Source organism: Aricia agestis, chromosome 1, assembly GCF_905147365.1.
Source record: "Aricia agestis chromosome 1, ilAriAges1.1, whole genome shotgun sequence".
NCBI lineage: Eukaryota > Metazoa > Arthropoda > Insecta > Lepidoptera > Lycaenidae > Aricia > Aricia agestis.
In genome coordinates, this window is record NC_056406.1 from 21384164 (window position 1) to 21400036 (window position 15873).

Here is a 15873-nt window from a genome sequence, read left to right on the forward strand (position 1 = left end):
CTTAACTAGCTATATTAAAGAGTTTGGGCGAAAAATAATTTTAGTAAAATAATGAATTATTATTGGTGACATTCTCGGTAGAATTCTTCAAGGTATCCTCATTTATTCGCACGATTTAATCATATTATTATGCAAACATTTAGAAATTTATTGATCTTTTGATATCTTTTGAGATGTCATACGCATGCAGCCCACTTGTGAGCTTCGTCCGAGTGTTTTTAATCATTACGCTTTCACGCGCCGCTATCCGTTGCGTCACGTTTCCGAAGATTTAACATTTAAACTATCGGTTGCTAGTTTCTTACCAATATGCAGTCGTTACGTGCACATATGACCCGGATACTTGACACACATTTGCCGTGCATATTATAGCGGACTTCCAATGTTTTACAACATACTTTTGTGGTAAATTCAAAATTGAATTATTGCCTGGGACGACGAATTTTCTTCGACTATATATGAACGTAATGAATTAAAACATCGCAGCTCGTCTCGAAGAAAGTTTTACCGTATTACTTTCGAGTAACATTCGATCACATTTTTTAACTTTTACTAAACGTTCAACATATAATTTAAATAATTTATAGATTTGATCCCGCACAAATATGCATATAAACGTAGGTACATAAAATTAGCTTTCAGTACACAACAATCGTAAATGTTCCAATCAGAGAATAAAACACAATAAGTAGGTATTGTAAAAAAAACTGCAAAATGTTTATCCTCTAAAATTGACAGTGGAGTCCTAAGTTTGAACTTTGCTCACGAAACACTTTTATAAATTGATAACTCTCATAATTAATTACTATCCCCTTCAAGAACAAGATGTGCACAACACTATGTAATGAATTATTTAATAACCCAGCTTTGACATTGATAAATAATATGACCATATATCTGTTTTTTATACCATAAATTCCGATAAACCGATTTTAGAGGTGTGTGTACGATTCTTGTTTTTCGAAGTAAGAAGATTAGCAAAAACAAAAGAGCATTTATAGAATTAAAAGTAATAAAAATAGAATTCATCTGCACAATATTTTATCTAGTTATTGACAGCAACTTATTTGCACCAAAATTCACGTACGATACTCGATATAACTAGCTTAACATACTAAACTTCATCAAAAATGGTTCAGCGGCTTAAGCTTGCCAACCACATTATTTATAGTCGTCATTGTTATATTTTATTTTTCAACTTTTTGTTGTTTTATCTCCACAAAAAATGTAACAAAACTTTAATACGTTGGGTAATACCGTAATCATGTGCACATAAAAAAGACAAATGTATAAGACTATGTATAAAATTTCAAGGTTCAAAACAAACTTGAGATATTTTTCTCAGAAGTTGGAAAATAATCGTGAGATCGTACCGCGTGCGCGTTGATGTCTAAATAATGCACAAACACAAAATGTACCAATCGTTTTAAAACGACTTCGCAACTCGCGACAATGCCTCTTTCAAAAATTATTTAAATTGACATTTTTTATTTTAATTGTAATTAGTACAATAAATGTTCGCTCAATATTACTAATGATAATAATGAATAACTTAGTAATGAGTAAATGTACAGTGACACATTGCGCCGGATCGCCGATGACAATATCATTACTACAGCTGACTACAGTCATAATACCGAGAAGTAAACAGCTTTCAAGTTTCAAGGATAATCGTTTCAGGGCAGCGCGGTTTCATGCGCCGTTACATACGAGTAGTAAAACCGATGTTTGTAGCGTCATCCTGCGCTGCAGACTAACAATGTAGGTTCTTGACTCTTAGGACCTGTTTCACCACTTCCTGATAAGTACCGGATTATTTGACAGATTCTCCATACTCTAACTGTCAAGTTAAATTGCGAATAGCCTATCCAGCATTTATCAGGAACTGGTGAAACGGGCCCTTATTCTTCTAAGTAAATTTAGGTGGATACTGGATATTAATATATGTAGGTACTAGTGTAAAATGAACGCGTCAATAGATACACATTAATATAATTGAATACAATTTTACACCGTGTTGGTGACACGGTGTACATGTCACGGTGTCACGTGCTACATTAAATTGGGTCAAACGTTTTAAGATGAAGAAACGATGCAGATTGTTATTTGCTATACCAATAACAATCTGCATCGTATTTCTGCCTTAATGAATATTTAATTTTTCACCTTTTTAAAATTATCGAATGTTATGAAATTCAAAATTATTCAGAATAATCTTTTTTTATAGGTCCTCGTGCGTCCTGTAAATTTTTGGTTTACAGGAGCAAAATGCCCAAAATTATGATGTCGATTGACTTCCATACTCTCGAGCTATTATTAGGTATTACTGTAACTGAATAGACTAATAAAATATATTTTAATCATAAACAGGATCGGTTTTTTATTTGTAATGACCCATAGAGGTATAAATGTTAACATTGAATAAATTATGCGTCGAGTTTGTAGGTATCGTTCGGTCACAGTGCCCGCGCCTGGTACGCCACTCGCCGCGACCCCGGAGTTACCAACTCAGTCATTTTCCACGAAATCTTACATTTTTACTGTACCTTTCGTGAGAAAAAAATTAAAGACAACTTAGAAGTTTTCGACAAGAAACCAAAATCATTTTCTGGTGTTTTCCGTAATTGTAGAGTTGGTCATTTCGTAAAAACGAGATTTTCGGTGCCGCTTTCGAACGTGGCACAGAGTTCTATACAGGCATCCAGTAAAGTTAGAGCTGGCAACACCGCGCCGCCGCCTGGCCACTTGCAGCTGATCCTCCGTCGCGTTACATAATAATTCGCCACACCCGGATGTCGGCACAAGGCCAACTAACAACCTATATTTTGCTGCACCTTTACGATTTAGAAAAAAAAAAGATTTTCCGCAATGCATTGAGTGAAAATTGAGATAAGTTGAGCAAACAGACACTAGTACAAATAACCAGTTAGTAGAGTTGCAGAAAAATATATTTCATTATTTTATACAGTCGACTAAGGATGAATTGACATATCTATCTCTGTCTCTCTGTCTGTCTTTAGTTCATTACATTTACAATAACTCTGTTTCGGCAGGACAAATTATTTCCATTATACGCGAACAAAGTCAGGTTAAAATACTTTGAGCAAAGCAATTATAAGCAAAAAAAATCAAAGTCCTTCACTGCTACTACTATTAAACGACGTATTATGTAAATTAAGATTTCATTTTCGTATCTTCTTTCTGCTGATATGTGACATTGACATAAATATTTAAAACAGGTTCGGATGATAATAAAATCGAAAGTGGGGCTCTCTGATACAGACCCTACAGTATATTATGAGAGAGTGTGACATGCATTAATTATTATAGGAAAAGATGAAAGTGCTGTAGAACTTTACTGCTTTGAAAGCACAAATTTTCCAGAATTATAAAATTACTTTTAAGATAACATTAATTATGTTGTAAAATGTCTAATATAAGTAGGTAATATATAAAGTTCAAGGTTATTCCATCTGAAGAATATTTTTTGCTTTAGCGTGAGCTTATTGGGTGACATTGAAAAACGATGATCATTTAAATACCTGCTTATTTTAAGCATGCATTTCGAAATTTATTATACGTTATTTTCACTCGGTTTCAACACATATTGTTTTGACAAGCCACAATGTATGGAATGTCACGTTACAAAAGAAGTCATAGACCAAAATTAACTTATACTGAAATAATAACTGCCCTTACTGTATTCGAATTAAAGCATTGACCTACGCATAACGTAAAACGAGTACTTTCGCTTTCGATTCATTGTTTATCGTTATATATTTACTCTAAAATAAACGGATCTCAACAGTATTTTAAAAATTAAATATTAATATATGCACGCACATTTTATATATTCTATTCAAGAGATTCAAAGGTTAATTTTCAAATAAATTAACATATTGATTTGTAACCTTTTCTAACAGATAAGACGTGTCATTTAAAATTAAAATACTTTTATTTCGGGTTCACGAATAGAATTATTGAAATCTCTTTATTAATATACGTAATTGTACCTCAACTATCATAAGAAGTCAAATACACAAAAATATAACTTTTATATGAATTTAAACAGTTTTTCCACATGCATAATATTACGCTATAAGACGAGCATTGAGTCTTGTTTTTTATTCATCATATTAATCCAGAATTGGAAGCTATAATAAATGCTACACATGATTAAAGTGTAAAGGAAGTAAAATAACGAAAGGACAAGCGACTAGCGAGGCTGTTGTGTTTTCTCATTTCACTTCCCCATTCACAATGAGTGAATATGGATTCGTGAATAAAGTTGTTGTAATTCACGCAAATAATAAACCGATTATTATGGTATCGTAAATGAAAATTTTCATTTAGGCTCATTTATATATAAAATGATACTTACTAAAAATATTGAAAAAAATTAAAATATTTAATGCTATTAAAATGTTATTTTACTAGCATTAAATATGTTATTTTAATTACTTACTCACTAGTTTTGGAGAAATTATTTTTTTATGCAGTTGTAAATCTTTTTAGAGCGTAAACGTTATAATTTGTTTCTGCCTGGCCCCGAAATAAATAAAACAGGTTACATAAACCTATGGCAGAAAAACACTTTGTGTTTTTGTACTCTCTTTTTTTAAATAAATGTTGTCCTTCAACTTACAAAGGAATATAATAAATTCTTGACTATTCTAGATAATACTCATATATTTATAAGTATATAATAGGTATATTGATCCTTGCAGAACAAGCCACAGCATATCGTATATCTAGATGTCATTTAAAAACATCTAGGCTGCGTTCCAGATGACGTTAATTTTGACCAAAACGCTCAAAACGTCCCCTTCTGCCGTTCCCTTTGGCGACCGGGGTCGTTTTGATCGCGGCTATGACGTCACTCATGACGTCATCATTTTCGCTCAAAACGACCCTCGACGAAGATGGGTCAAAGTGGGCGTTCTAGTTTTTTTTTAATTTTAACGTAACTATATCGCGAAAGCCATGTTCGGAAAGTTTTCAGGAGAGAGTAGAGACAAAAAAACTTTATATTATTTCATTACAAATAATATTTATATTACTTAAATAAATTAAATAACATTTAATGAAATATTTTGATTGGAAAATAAATTGTTTTAAATGAAAGGTCAAATGATTTCTTATAAAATATTATAATAATTAATACTAATTTTCATCTCTCCTATACCTGTTGATTTATTCGTACTTGACTAAACATTATGCGGTATTGTTACCTAACGTTTAAGTATATGTATATTGTGACAATTATAGTCAATATTCAAAGTATGTGGTTTTGTTATTAAAATATGATTCAATGTGAAAACTCAAATATAATAAAAGTTTAACTATATTAAAATATGATTACTTAAGTAAAAAAATGTAATACTAAAAACCAAACAAATATAATATTATGTATTTTATTTGTAAAACAAATGTAACTATAAACAATAAAATTACTTTTATTTACGACTTGAAGAAAAGGATCATAATATCCAAGTTCGGTTCATTGTACCTATGTATAAAAAAAATTATAGTTCTTTTTTTAAACTTTTCTCAAAACGCTCAAAACGATCCATAATCCGTTCCACTTGGGTTTGTATCGCTGATGCTCACATGCTAGTGGAACGGGAAAAACTACGGTCTTGAGCGTGAGCGTTTCTAACGTCATCTGGAACGCGGGGCTAGTAGTTAGGTAGTTTCTGAGATTAAATTAGGTTCTATAATAACTTAACAGTTTTAGTTGTTTTTATATTAATGTAAAATTTTATATTTAATTTATTTAAATTTTATTATTGATTATTAAAATACAAATATAACTGAGTATTTTTTCAATATTTCAAGTGCTTATATGTTGCAGTTATTGATATCGAGCAAAAATAGCAAAAAAATCACGTTTGTTGTATGGGAGCCCCCGTTAAATATTAATTTTATTTTGTTTTTAGTATTTGTTGTTATATAACAGATATACACAATCTGTGAAAATTTCAGAAATCTAGCTATAGCGGTTCTTGAGTTCCAGCCTGGAGACACACAGACAGACGGACGGACAGACATTGAAGTCTGGATAGAAGAATAGGGTCCCGTTTTTACCCTTTGGGTACGGAACCCTAAAAAAGATATGAGATATCGAATCTTAATTATCTTGTATCACACCTTTGTGTCATTTGGTTCTGGAAAGTTAGGGCTTATACCTCAGGATCTAATGACACAACACTACACATTAGCCAGAATATTATGTAACTTTGCCATTTCGTTCGTCCGAAAGTACCCTAAAGGTCAAGTTATATATTTAAATAATAATAAATTGCAAACAACATGATAGTTTTTGCCACCAGTAAGTCAACAATTATTTACTTGCATTCATAATATAAGTATAATCATAACTTCCGGTTTACGAGAACATAGGTAGTAGCGGTTTTCGATGTAGAGAATGGCGGAAGCATTGCAAGTTTCCCATTTCGTGTTACCCATCCACATTCCACACTTCTGTTTCCCATGTATCTTCCTGGATATTGTTTGTGGTATTATTAACCTTCTCAAATTGAATCTAGTATGCTAATTGTTATCTGTAAATAAGTTTTTGAAAAGTAGCCATAACCGCCCGCATATTTACAAAATTACTTATAAAGATACAATTTAATATTCTTTCTTTTCAGGTCTTTACTTTAGACAGGTGTTCCCAATCTTTTTCAGCCTGCGGCGCAGTTACAAGTCTCAATATTTTGTCACGGCGCGGCGCTCGGCCTACTCTACCTAGCTATCACAAAAAGATACATAAATAATGTTAGGTTAAGCAGCTAAATAATAATAAACAAACATTTAACCATCTGCCTGCTTTATACTGTAATTGATATTATATTTTTATTTTATAATATATTTTGTGGTTTCGGATAATGATGGAGGTTCGAATTCAGCCTATTCCTACAAATTTTCTCATAAAGTAAAGTTTTTACGTGCCCATCGAATACCGGAATTCAGTAAGCATTCCATGTATTCACATTATAGAGTCGAGCTTTATATTTATAATAGAGTACGTGATTCAATTACTATCTGATATCGAAAAATCTCTATCAAAACCTTGCAAGAAAGTCCAAACTAGTCGTAATAGTGTCGTACAATTGCTAGTCGATAGATAGTCTACTCGATTTGGTGTGTAAAGTGCGTGGGTGCTGCATCGCCGGAGGGAGGTGACTAATTGACGATGCCCCTAACATTAACTAATGTGCATAAATTCATTGTGTCATAGGCATTAGCTTACATTAGATTTTGAAAATTACCATACAACGTCATCGTGAGCTAAGTGCTTTTTAAAAGCTGCGCCACGAAGCTTCGGCTTATATCGGTGGTGCGCGTACAGGACGGCGGAGTTCGTCGGCTGGTCTGAGCCGAAGCCGCCCGGTTATATAAATAGGTGAAGAGGGGCAGTAGGCACCTCTTGCACTTTCCTGTGGAGCGCGAAACTACGGCCAGTCTTAGCCGAGCGCGATGGCGAGACGCACGTACTTGTGCCTCGGCGTGCTGCTACTCGCCCACTTAGGTGAGTACCGTTTACATACTAATTTATTTTTATTCGATACCAATATTAATCAATAACTTCAAAATATAAAATATTATTTCCTGAATTAATTTAAATAATAGGATTTAATCAAACAATTTTTTAGATTCAATAAATGATTATGTAACTATTTTTAAAACTAATTAGGTTTCGTTGTATACGCTAGGGGTTCTTTCTAAAAATCGTTGTGCAATAGCGAATCGAGTTTACATAACGAATATTTTTTGTATACGCATAATAGTCACTTACATAAAGTTACATTAAGCTCGTAAAAGAAACACCGGTTTTCTACGTGGCCGGCGCTGACCTCGATTTCTTTCGAACGTACCTTTCAATGCCGTCGACTGGCTCGGTACCTACATCGGTGCGTGCAACAAAGGCTTCGGCGAGTTCGACGCTTTTACCGACAACCCCGTGAGCGATGACATTTTCCGCCGAAATGAAACGGTACAACATTCCTGCACCGCCCGCCGCGGGCCGCGTCCCGCGACCGCGCCGTGTGGCAATCGGGCCTTACATTATGCTGTTGCTCAATATGCATGTTGAGTTCGAGTAACGTCGTAACTCGCAGTTCACGGCATTCGTTGTCTTATTTTGATGTCGAATACGACACACTTAAACTTCTCACGTAGACTCTTTGTAGAACCTTCTCTGCTGTAGAGTTATTATTAGTACTAAGTTACTTAGAGCCGTCGTGTATAGTTAAAAAAAATGCTTTCGGCAAATTTCATCTGCCATTTACCGTCACTACGTCTTGAGAAGTAAAAATTGATTGTACGTCCCTACATAATTATTTTTATTACCGTAGATTATAATGCCATAAGCATCACTCACAAAAACTCTCAGGTTACATTACACATAACTTCTTTTTAAGGCCTTTCAAGAGAAAGAGGAGAATAACCTCCTCTTTCTTTTTTGAACAAGAGAGATATCCTTTCAATAAAGGGGGTCACTCTTTTCTCTCCTTAGAACATGTTTCCTTCCTCGACGTTTTTTTTTTGTATGTTCATCGATTCTAAATAATGTGTGTACGTGGCAGTCGTGGGCGAGACCCGTGTGAAGCGTCAGGAGGATGACGGAGGCGAGGACGCGACCCCCGAGCAGCTGTGCGAGGACCGCCCCCCGGACGAGTACTTCAGACTCACCACCGAGGGCGACTGCCGAGATGTCGTCAGGTCAGTACGCCGTTTAAGGGGGAGCGATTACCGTGCCCGTAGACACCAGAGACTTTGTTCTAGAACTTAAAAGTTATATCATAAACTACGGAGGCGAACGACCGCATCGAACGAGAGTTTGTGGCTCTCGCTGGCTTTATTTTCATAAATCTCTTAGAAACGATGACATCGGGTAACAGAGGCAAATGGGGTTCTTAAAATATTAATATTACTTGTAGCCTGGGAAAATTAAGGAATTCAGACCAAATAATTCATGTAGTTTTTAAATTTGGTACAGGTAAAGTGGTACAGTTAAAAAATAAGATGAAAATAAAATATTTACTTTATCAGAATCAAAAGCTCTTTATAGCATCACTTTACCTGGCCTTAAGTAATATCCTTGCCTTTCCTTTGCCTCTATTATGTAAAAGTATCATTACGTATCAGGCGCTTAGGTTTCAACTTTTAAGGCAAACGCCTACATAACTTAATTAAGTATAAGACGTTAATTACATTATTTTTCAGCCATATTAATGACATGCTACCATGACGTTTTTATAAAATTGACTTTCTTATGTTTTATCTACCTAATTTGGAAAGAACACATTTTAAATTGTTTGTAATTCGAGTTGTTTTTTGCTGCATGCTCAATACTCACATAGAGCATGATATATGAGGATGTCGATGTTGTAAACTTGGCTGTGTACAGGTGTGACAAAGGAGGTGAAAATGGCGTCACCAGACTCGCATCAGTCCGCTGTCCCATCGGACTGGCTTTCGATATCGACCGTGAAACTTGTGACTGGAAAACAAATGTTAAGAATTGCGATAAAATAGAAAGTAAGTTCTGTCGTATAAGGGAAGCGGTTATGCGAAGGCTCCGACCGTATCGATCGCGTCGACGGAGATGGAAATACGTCTGCGGGCCGCGAGCCTTCCGCCTGTCCGCTTCCTGATCCCGTACTATTTTTTTAACATGTTACGTTTATTATCGACACAGGTGCACTAGGTCAGGTCTTAAACAGATCACTTGCCCGTCTGGACTGGCTTTCGATCTCGATAAACAGACCTGCGACTGGAAGGGTAAAGTGACCAACTGTGACAAACTCGAGAGTAAGTGCGAAACACTATTCGCGAGTAGCGAGCAAGTGAGCTTCGGTGAAAGGGCCGCGTCGCACTGTAGTTAGGTTGCATGAGGCCCGTTGTGAGGAAGCGGCGCAACAGGATCGAAGCACAAAATTTATTAACAAACACCACACTATAATTTTACAATAATATGGTTATTCGTTGTCTACAAACTAAAACGGACTTGCTACGAATCGAGACTGTTAAACCTCAACTGAGATTATTGCACGCGCTCGTCGAGCTAGTGACGATGATTGTGGTAACTCCTCCGCAGACGATCGCGGGAGTACCGATACACGAGTGTAAAAACATAATATCACATACCGAAACATATCACGTCACAAATATTTTCTTCAATCATAACGCCGAAGCTTCATCTAACCCACATGATCGATTCTTGTAAAATATTAAATAATTTTTAACATAAACAGCAATCAGCAATCATTAACCCTGTATAATACACATGCTATTTCTTACTAATATTTATACATTACTAATCTGAATTTCTTACTAACATTTATCTCAATAGTTTTTGTTAATTATTAATATGGTGTTTGGTGTTATTTCTTTTAATAGATTTATTTTATTGGCAAGATTAACGACCTTAGTAAGTATAAAATAAGTTACAAAGAGTCCAAATATCACATCTCGTTTCTTTATAACTTTTTTCATCTTCAATTTATAAATGCATCGATTAAATCACATTTAAACATCTTATGGCTTAATGAATCTCTATTACTTGTTTTCTTTCATCATTGTCTGTTTACCAACTCTACATTTAAAACTGTTCAGTTAAAATCATTAAATCGAAACAATCAATCCCTTCATTGAATTTCTTCTTAAATCATGCTTTTGAGTATTTTGGCTATAATTATTATATAAGATAATATACATATAAGTTATAGCTAAAACCTCAAATTCTTCTATAATTCCTTACGTCTAATTTTTCTTTCACGCTTTGCCGATTCTTTCGTTTCTTTTCTTATTTGTGGACCCCGACAAACACAATTCCCACATAATATAGAAATATACACATACGATGTAAAATATCTCGTTGGTCACTTTAGTTTACTATTGTTCTATGTATTAGGTAGATAAATTACTATAAACAAAAAGACATTATGTCTCAAGCGATTTCATTTGTATTTATTGCTGGTGAACATTTACAGAGCCCAGAAAAATTCTGCCGATACTAAAGACAGACGAGCCAATCTGTCCTGAGGGCAAGCTGGCCTGCGGAAGTGGGGACTGCATGGAAAAAGAGTTGTTCTGTAACGGGAAACCCGACTGCAAGGATGAATCAGATGAAAATGCTTGTAGTAAGTAATTGTACCTGCTTAACAAACACACTTTGTCTTACATAATTTTGTAATGGTATAAAATGGAAAAAATCTTGCGTCCGATCACAAAACCTATAAATTGACTATGTCCTCTACTTTAAAGAATGTATCTATTAATATCTATTTTAAAGATTGTATCTAATAATATCTATAATGTATTATCATTATAAGCTTATAGACGTAATTAGGTCAGAGCCCGTAGCCAAGGCGTTTTCTTTATCGCTTCTTTATAGAATAGAAACTTTATAATAAAAAAAAGAAAATATTTTGGTTTCAATATAAATATCAAATTCGTTGCAGCCGTGGACGTCGATCCCAACAGAGCTCCGGACTGCGACCCCAACCAGTGCACCCTGCCCGACTGCTTCTGCTCCGCCGACGGCACCCGCATCCCCGGGGGCATCGAGCCCAACCAGGTGCCCCAGATGATCACCATCACGTTCAACGGCGCCGTGAACGTCGACAACATAGATTTATACGAGCAGATCTTCAATGGCAATCGTCACAACCCCAACAGTTGCCAGATCCGCGGTACGTTCTTCGTTTCGCACAAGTACACCAACTACGCCGCCGTCCAGGAGCTCCACCGTAAAGGTCACGAGATCTCAGTATTCTCCATAACGCACAAGGACGACCCGAATTACTGGAGCAGCGGCAGCTACGACGACTGGCTCGCCGAGATGGCCGGCGCCCGGTTGATCGTCGAACGTTTCGCGAACATCACCGACGCGTCCATCATCGGAGTCCGCGCCCCCTACCTGCGAGTCGGTGGAAACAAGCAATTCGAAATGATGGCCGATCAGTACTTCGTGTACGACGCCTCCATCACCGCGCCCCTCAGCCGCGTTCCTATCTGGCCGTACACCCTGTACTTCCGTATGCCGCACAAGTGCAACGGTAACGCCCACAACTGCCCGTCGAGGAGCCACCCGGTTTGGGAGATGGTCATGAACGAGCTGGATCGTCGAGATGACCCTACCTTCGACGAATCTCTCCCGGGTTGTCACGTCGTCGACTCCTGTTCCAACATCCAAACCGGCGAGCAGTTCGCGCGCCTCCTACGTCACAACTTCAACCGCCACTACACGACCAACCGTGCTCCCCTCGGTCTGCACTTCCACGCTTCGTGGCTCAAGTCTAACAAAGAGTTCAGAGATGAGCTCATTAAATTCATCGAAGAGATGTTGGAAAAGAACGATGTATACTTCACGTCTATGATTCAAGTGATCCAATGGATGCAAAACCCGACTGAGCTATCGTCTCTGAGAGACTTCCAAGAGTGGAAGCAGGACAAGTGCGACGTGAAGGGTCAACCCTTCTGCTCGCTGCCGAACGCCTGCCCGCTGACCACCCGGGAGTTGCCCGGGGAGACACTCCGCCTGTTCACCTGCATGGAGTGCCCGAACAACTACCCGTGGATCCTGGATCCTACGGGAGAGGGCTTCAATGTTAGGAAGTGATCTCTTTAAGTTAAATAGAAAAGACTGTACACATGTAAATAATACTCAGTAATGTTAATAAATACAATCGCGAGTTATAGATGGCAGCTATAACGAACATCGACATAATAATATTTTGTTACTGTTTTATTGTGTATCGACTATTGTGTTGAAACTACTAGCTCGAGTTGATGTGCGGCGTACTGATAATATTAACTATTATCGATCATGTTTCTACTGCCTCTTCACATTTTATACAAAGATAAACTTAATTGTTTGTATTAAGTTTTAGGTTGTTACAATCTTATGAACAATAATATAATTATAATTGGTAATACGTTTTTCATTTTCGCTAACAAAGTCCATGTGTCTACACTCTTAAGCCAGATACGAGTATGGAACGACGACGGAAGAACGATGCGGAATCGGCACCAAATTAGTAATTATATTAATATTGTTTACTTTATTTGAGCCTAGAAAGCAAAATCAATGATTTTATAATCCTCATACTTCATCATTTTTAGGGTTCCGTGCCCAAAGGATAAAAACGGGACCCTATTACTGAGACTTCGATATCTGTCCGTCTGTATGTCTGTCTCCAGGTTGTATTTCGAAAACCGCTATAGCTATACTTCTGAAATTTTCACAGATTGTGTATTTCTGTTGCCGCTATAACAAAATTATACTGATAATAAAATAAATATTAAAGGGGGGCTCCCATAGAACAAACTTGATTTTTTGGCCTTTTTTGCTTGTAATCAATAATGGCAACAGGTAGGCACTTGAAATATTCACTCGATTGATTGATATTGCACAATACAATAGGGATGAAAACAAGCTCAAAGATTAGCTGATTTTTTAAATACTTAAAATAAAGACGAAGCGATAAAATATAAGTAAGTATTTCCATTTCAGCTTCATAACTTATGTATTTTTTTTTTTGTTATGAGCCTTCAAAGTTGGATAGTCAAGTCGATTTTTTTTTATAAAATGGCAAGCTTTTATTTAACTTGCTCTGTATGTATGTACCTAAGTATGTATGTTACGGTGGAATTTTGGAACTCAATTTTCAAGTAGATAATATATTTAACTGATTGAGCTGAAATTTTGCATACGCGTTTAGTTTGGATGACCATGCACGATGCCAATGTGACATCACTCATCCAATATGGCCGACCATCCATGATGGCGAAATAATTATTTTCTATGCAGTCCTACAATATGGATATTAAATGAAAGGGCTCATTGAAAGTAACTCGAAAACGAATGTAACATCATTCTACATCCAATATGGCGGCTCATCCAAGATACGCGAATAGTTATTTTTAATGCACTTCTGCAAAATGGGTATTAAGACCTTAAGACCCAGTTTCATCAAGCAATGTTAAATAAATAATGGCTTGTTAAGTTAATGGCCTGTTAGAGCTATCGAGCGTTCCACCATGCCCTAATGTCATGTTAATGAAAGGACTTACTGAGACTTATGAGTAACTCGGAAACGAATGTAATGGCATTCTATACTTCCTACTATATATATATATATATATATATATGTGGTGGTGATGATCTAACACTCAATCCACAAAAGTGGTGATCTGATGGAGGATTCATAAGCAATCGAAGGAATTCCTCAAAATTTATATGGAAATATGTGGTAACCTCGGTTTCGTGAGCAGTATTCTAAGCATATGCTACCAACAAGTAAGATTTTGCACCAAGGTATACCATGGTTCAGAAGGTGCTGAGAGAACTCCTGATTCTTTATAGATACAAGTTTGGGAGTTTCGACGTTGTTTTAAGAGCGGAAAGCATATGCTACTATGCAAATTACCTTCATCTTAATCATCATCACTACCATAAACCGTTATAGAACCATGTGTCGTCCCGTTTTGACATTATTATTGGGACTTTTAATAGTCTTTTATGATATATCACTTAAACCGCGGGCAACACCGCGGGGTACAGCTAGCATCCAATATGGCAGCTTAGCCGAGATAGGGGAATAGTAATTTTAAAACACTTCTGCATTATGGGTACCAAATAAAAGGACTCATTGAGAGTAAATTGAAAAATAATATTCCAGTCATGTCGTGTCGTGACGTGACGTGACGTACCGCGACGCGACGTTACGTGTCGTGTCGTGACTTTACGTGATGTCCGGTCCGGATCCGGTCAATTTTGTTAAATGAAATCTAGCTAAGGATAACTAAAAAAACAAAAAATAAATTATAAACAAAAAACTTTTTGAAAAAAAGCTTTTGGGCAGTTCCATGTAAAAGTCTACCATAAACTATGAAAATAAAAACCTGATTTTGGTATTATAAATACTTAATTATAGTCACAATATTATGGTACTATAGGCCTCTTGGATATCTCTAGTGGCGCGGCGAGAGGCAGATTCAGGCAACACGTGGGTGTCAGAGTGCGATCAGCTGTGAAATACGGTTTACTAGTTAAAAATGAAAACACGTTGAAAACGTTAAAAAGTGCTCTGAATAAGGAAAATATGGGCGGTACGAAGTACTGTTGTGTTGTAGAGTGTAAAAATTCCCAATATCGGAATCGTGAATTAACGTTTTATTCGTTTCTGAGACGGAATTGGGAAACGTATCGAATTCAACATGCCGATTATTAATCATGCTTAAATCTAAATCTCGCATGAATATTCATAAAATATCACGTGCAAGTTATTTTTAATATCATTGTTTTATGTAAGTATAATAATATATTGTAATTGAAAAAACGATATAAATAAAATTATTGTCAGTTCAATATTTATTACTAATTCCTTCAATATTCACTTTCGCATTTATAATATTATCATACTAATATACTAATTACTGATATTACTAATTTACTAATAATATTGTAAGTGCGAAAGCGTGTCTGTCTGTTACCTCTTAACGCCTAAACTGCTGAATAGATTTTGCTGAAATTTGGCATGGATAACTCCATAATATATTCTTAAGAGTCCCGAAAAAGGACATAGACAGTGGCGTAACTATAAGATCAGTGGCAAATTGATGGGGCTCTATCAGTAAAAATCGTCACGTTTATAATAAACAATATTATATACTTAAAAATGTTTGCCCATTTGGATCGGGGGCCCGTGGCATTTTGCCAGCCCTATATTTACGCCACTGGACATAGGATACTTTTTATCTCGGGAAAATGTACGGTTCCCGAATCCCGCGCGGTTACTCCGTTGTGCAAGAGTTATGGCTTTAAACTAAATACATACCAAAATTATAGCTATGACAACC

At 36.1% G+C, this 15873-nt stretch overlaps 1 protein-coding gene across 2 annotated transcripts; it reads left to right on the forward strand.

The window, feature by feature from the left end:
• Positions 1-7349: 7349 nt before the first annotated feature.
• On the forward strand, positions 7350-12945 carry LOC121730853 (chitin deacetylase 1). 2 transcript variants are annotated; one of them, XM_042120049.1, is made up of 5 exons: positions 7350-7534; positions 8592-8727; positions 9416-9546; positions 11001-11150; positions 11472-12945. In XM_042120049.1, the coding sequence occupies exons 1-5, from the start codon at positions 7483-7485 to the stop codon at positions 12629-12631; spliced, it is 1629 nt and encodes a 542-aa protein (XP_041975983.1). In that variant the 5' UTR covers positions 7350-7482; the 3' UTR covers positions 12632-12945. The 2 variants fall into 2 exon arrangements, with proteins under 2 accessions (XP_041975983.1, XP_041975990.1); XM_042120056.1 differs by lacking the exon at positions 9416-9546 and adding an exon at positions 9707-9819.
• Positions 12946-15873: the final 2928 nt, after the last annotated feature.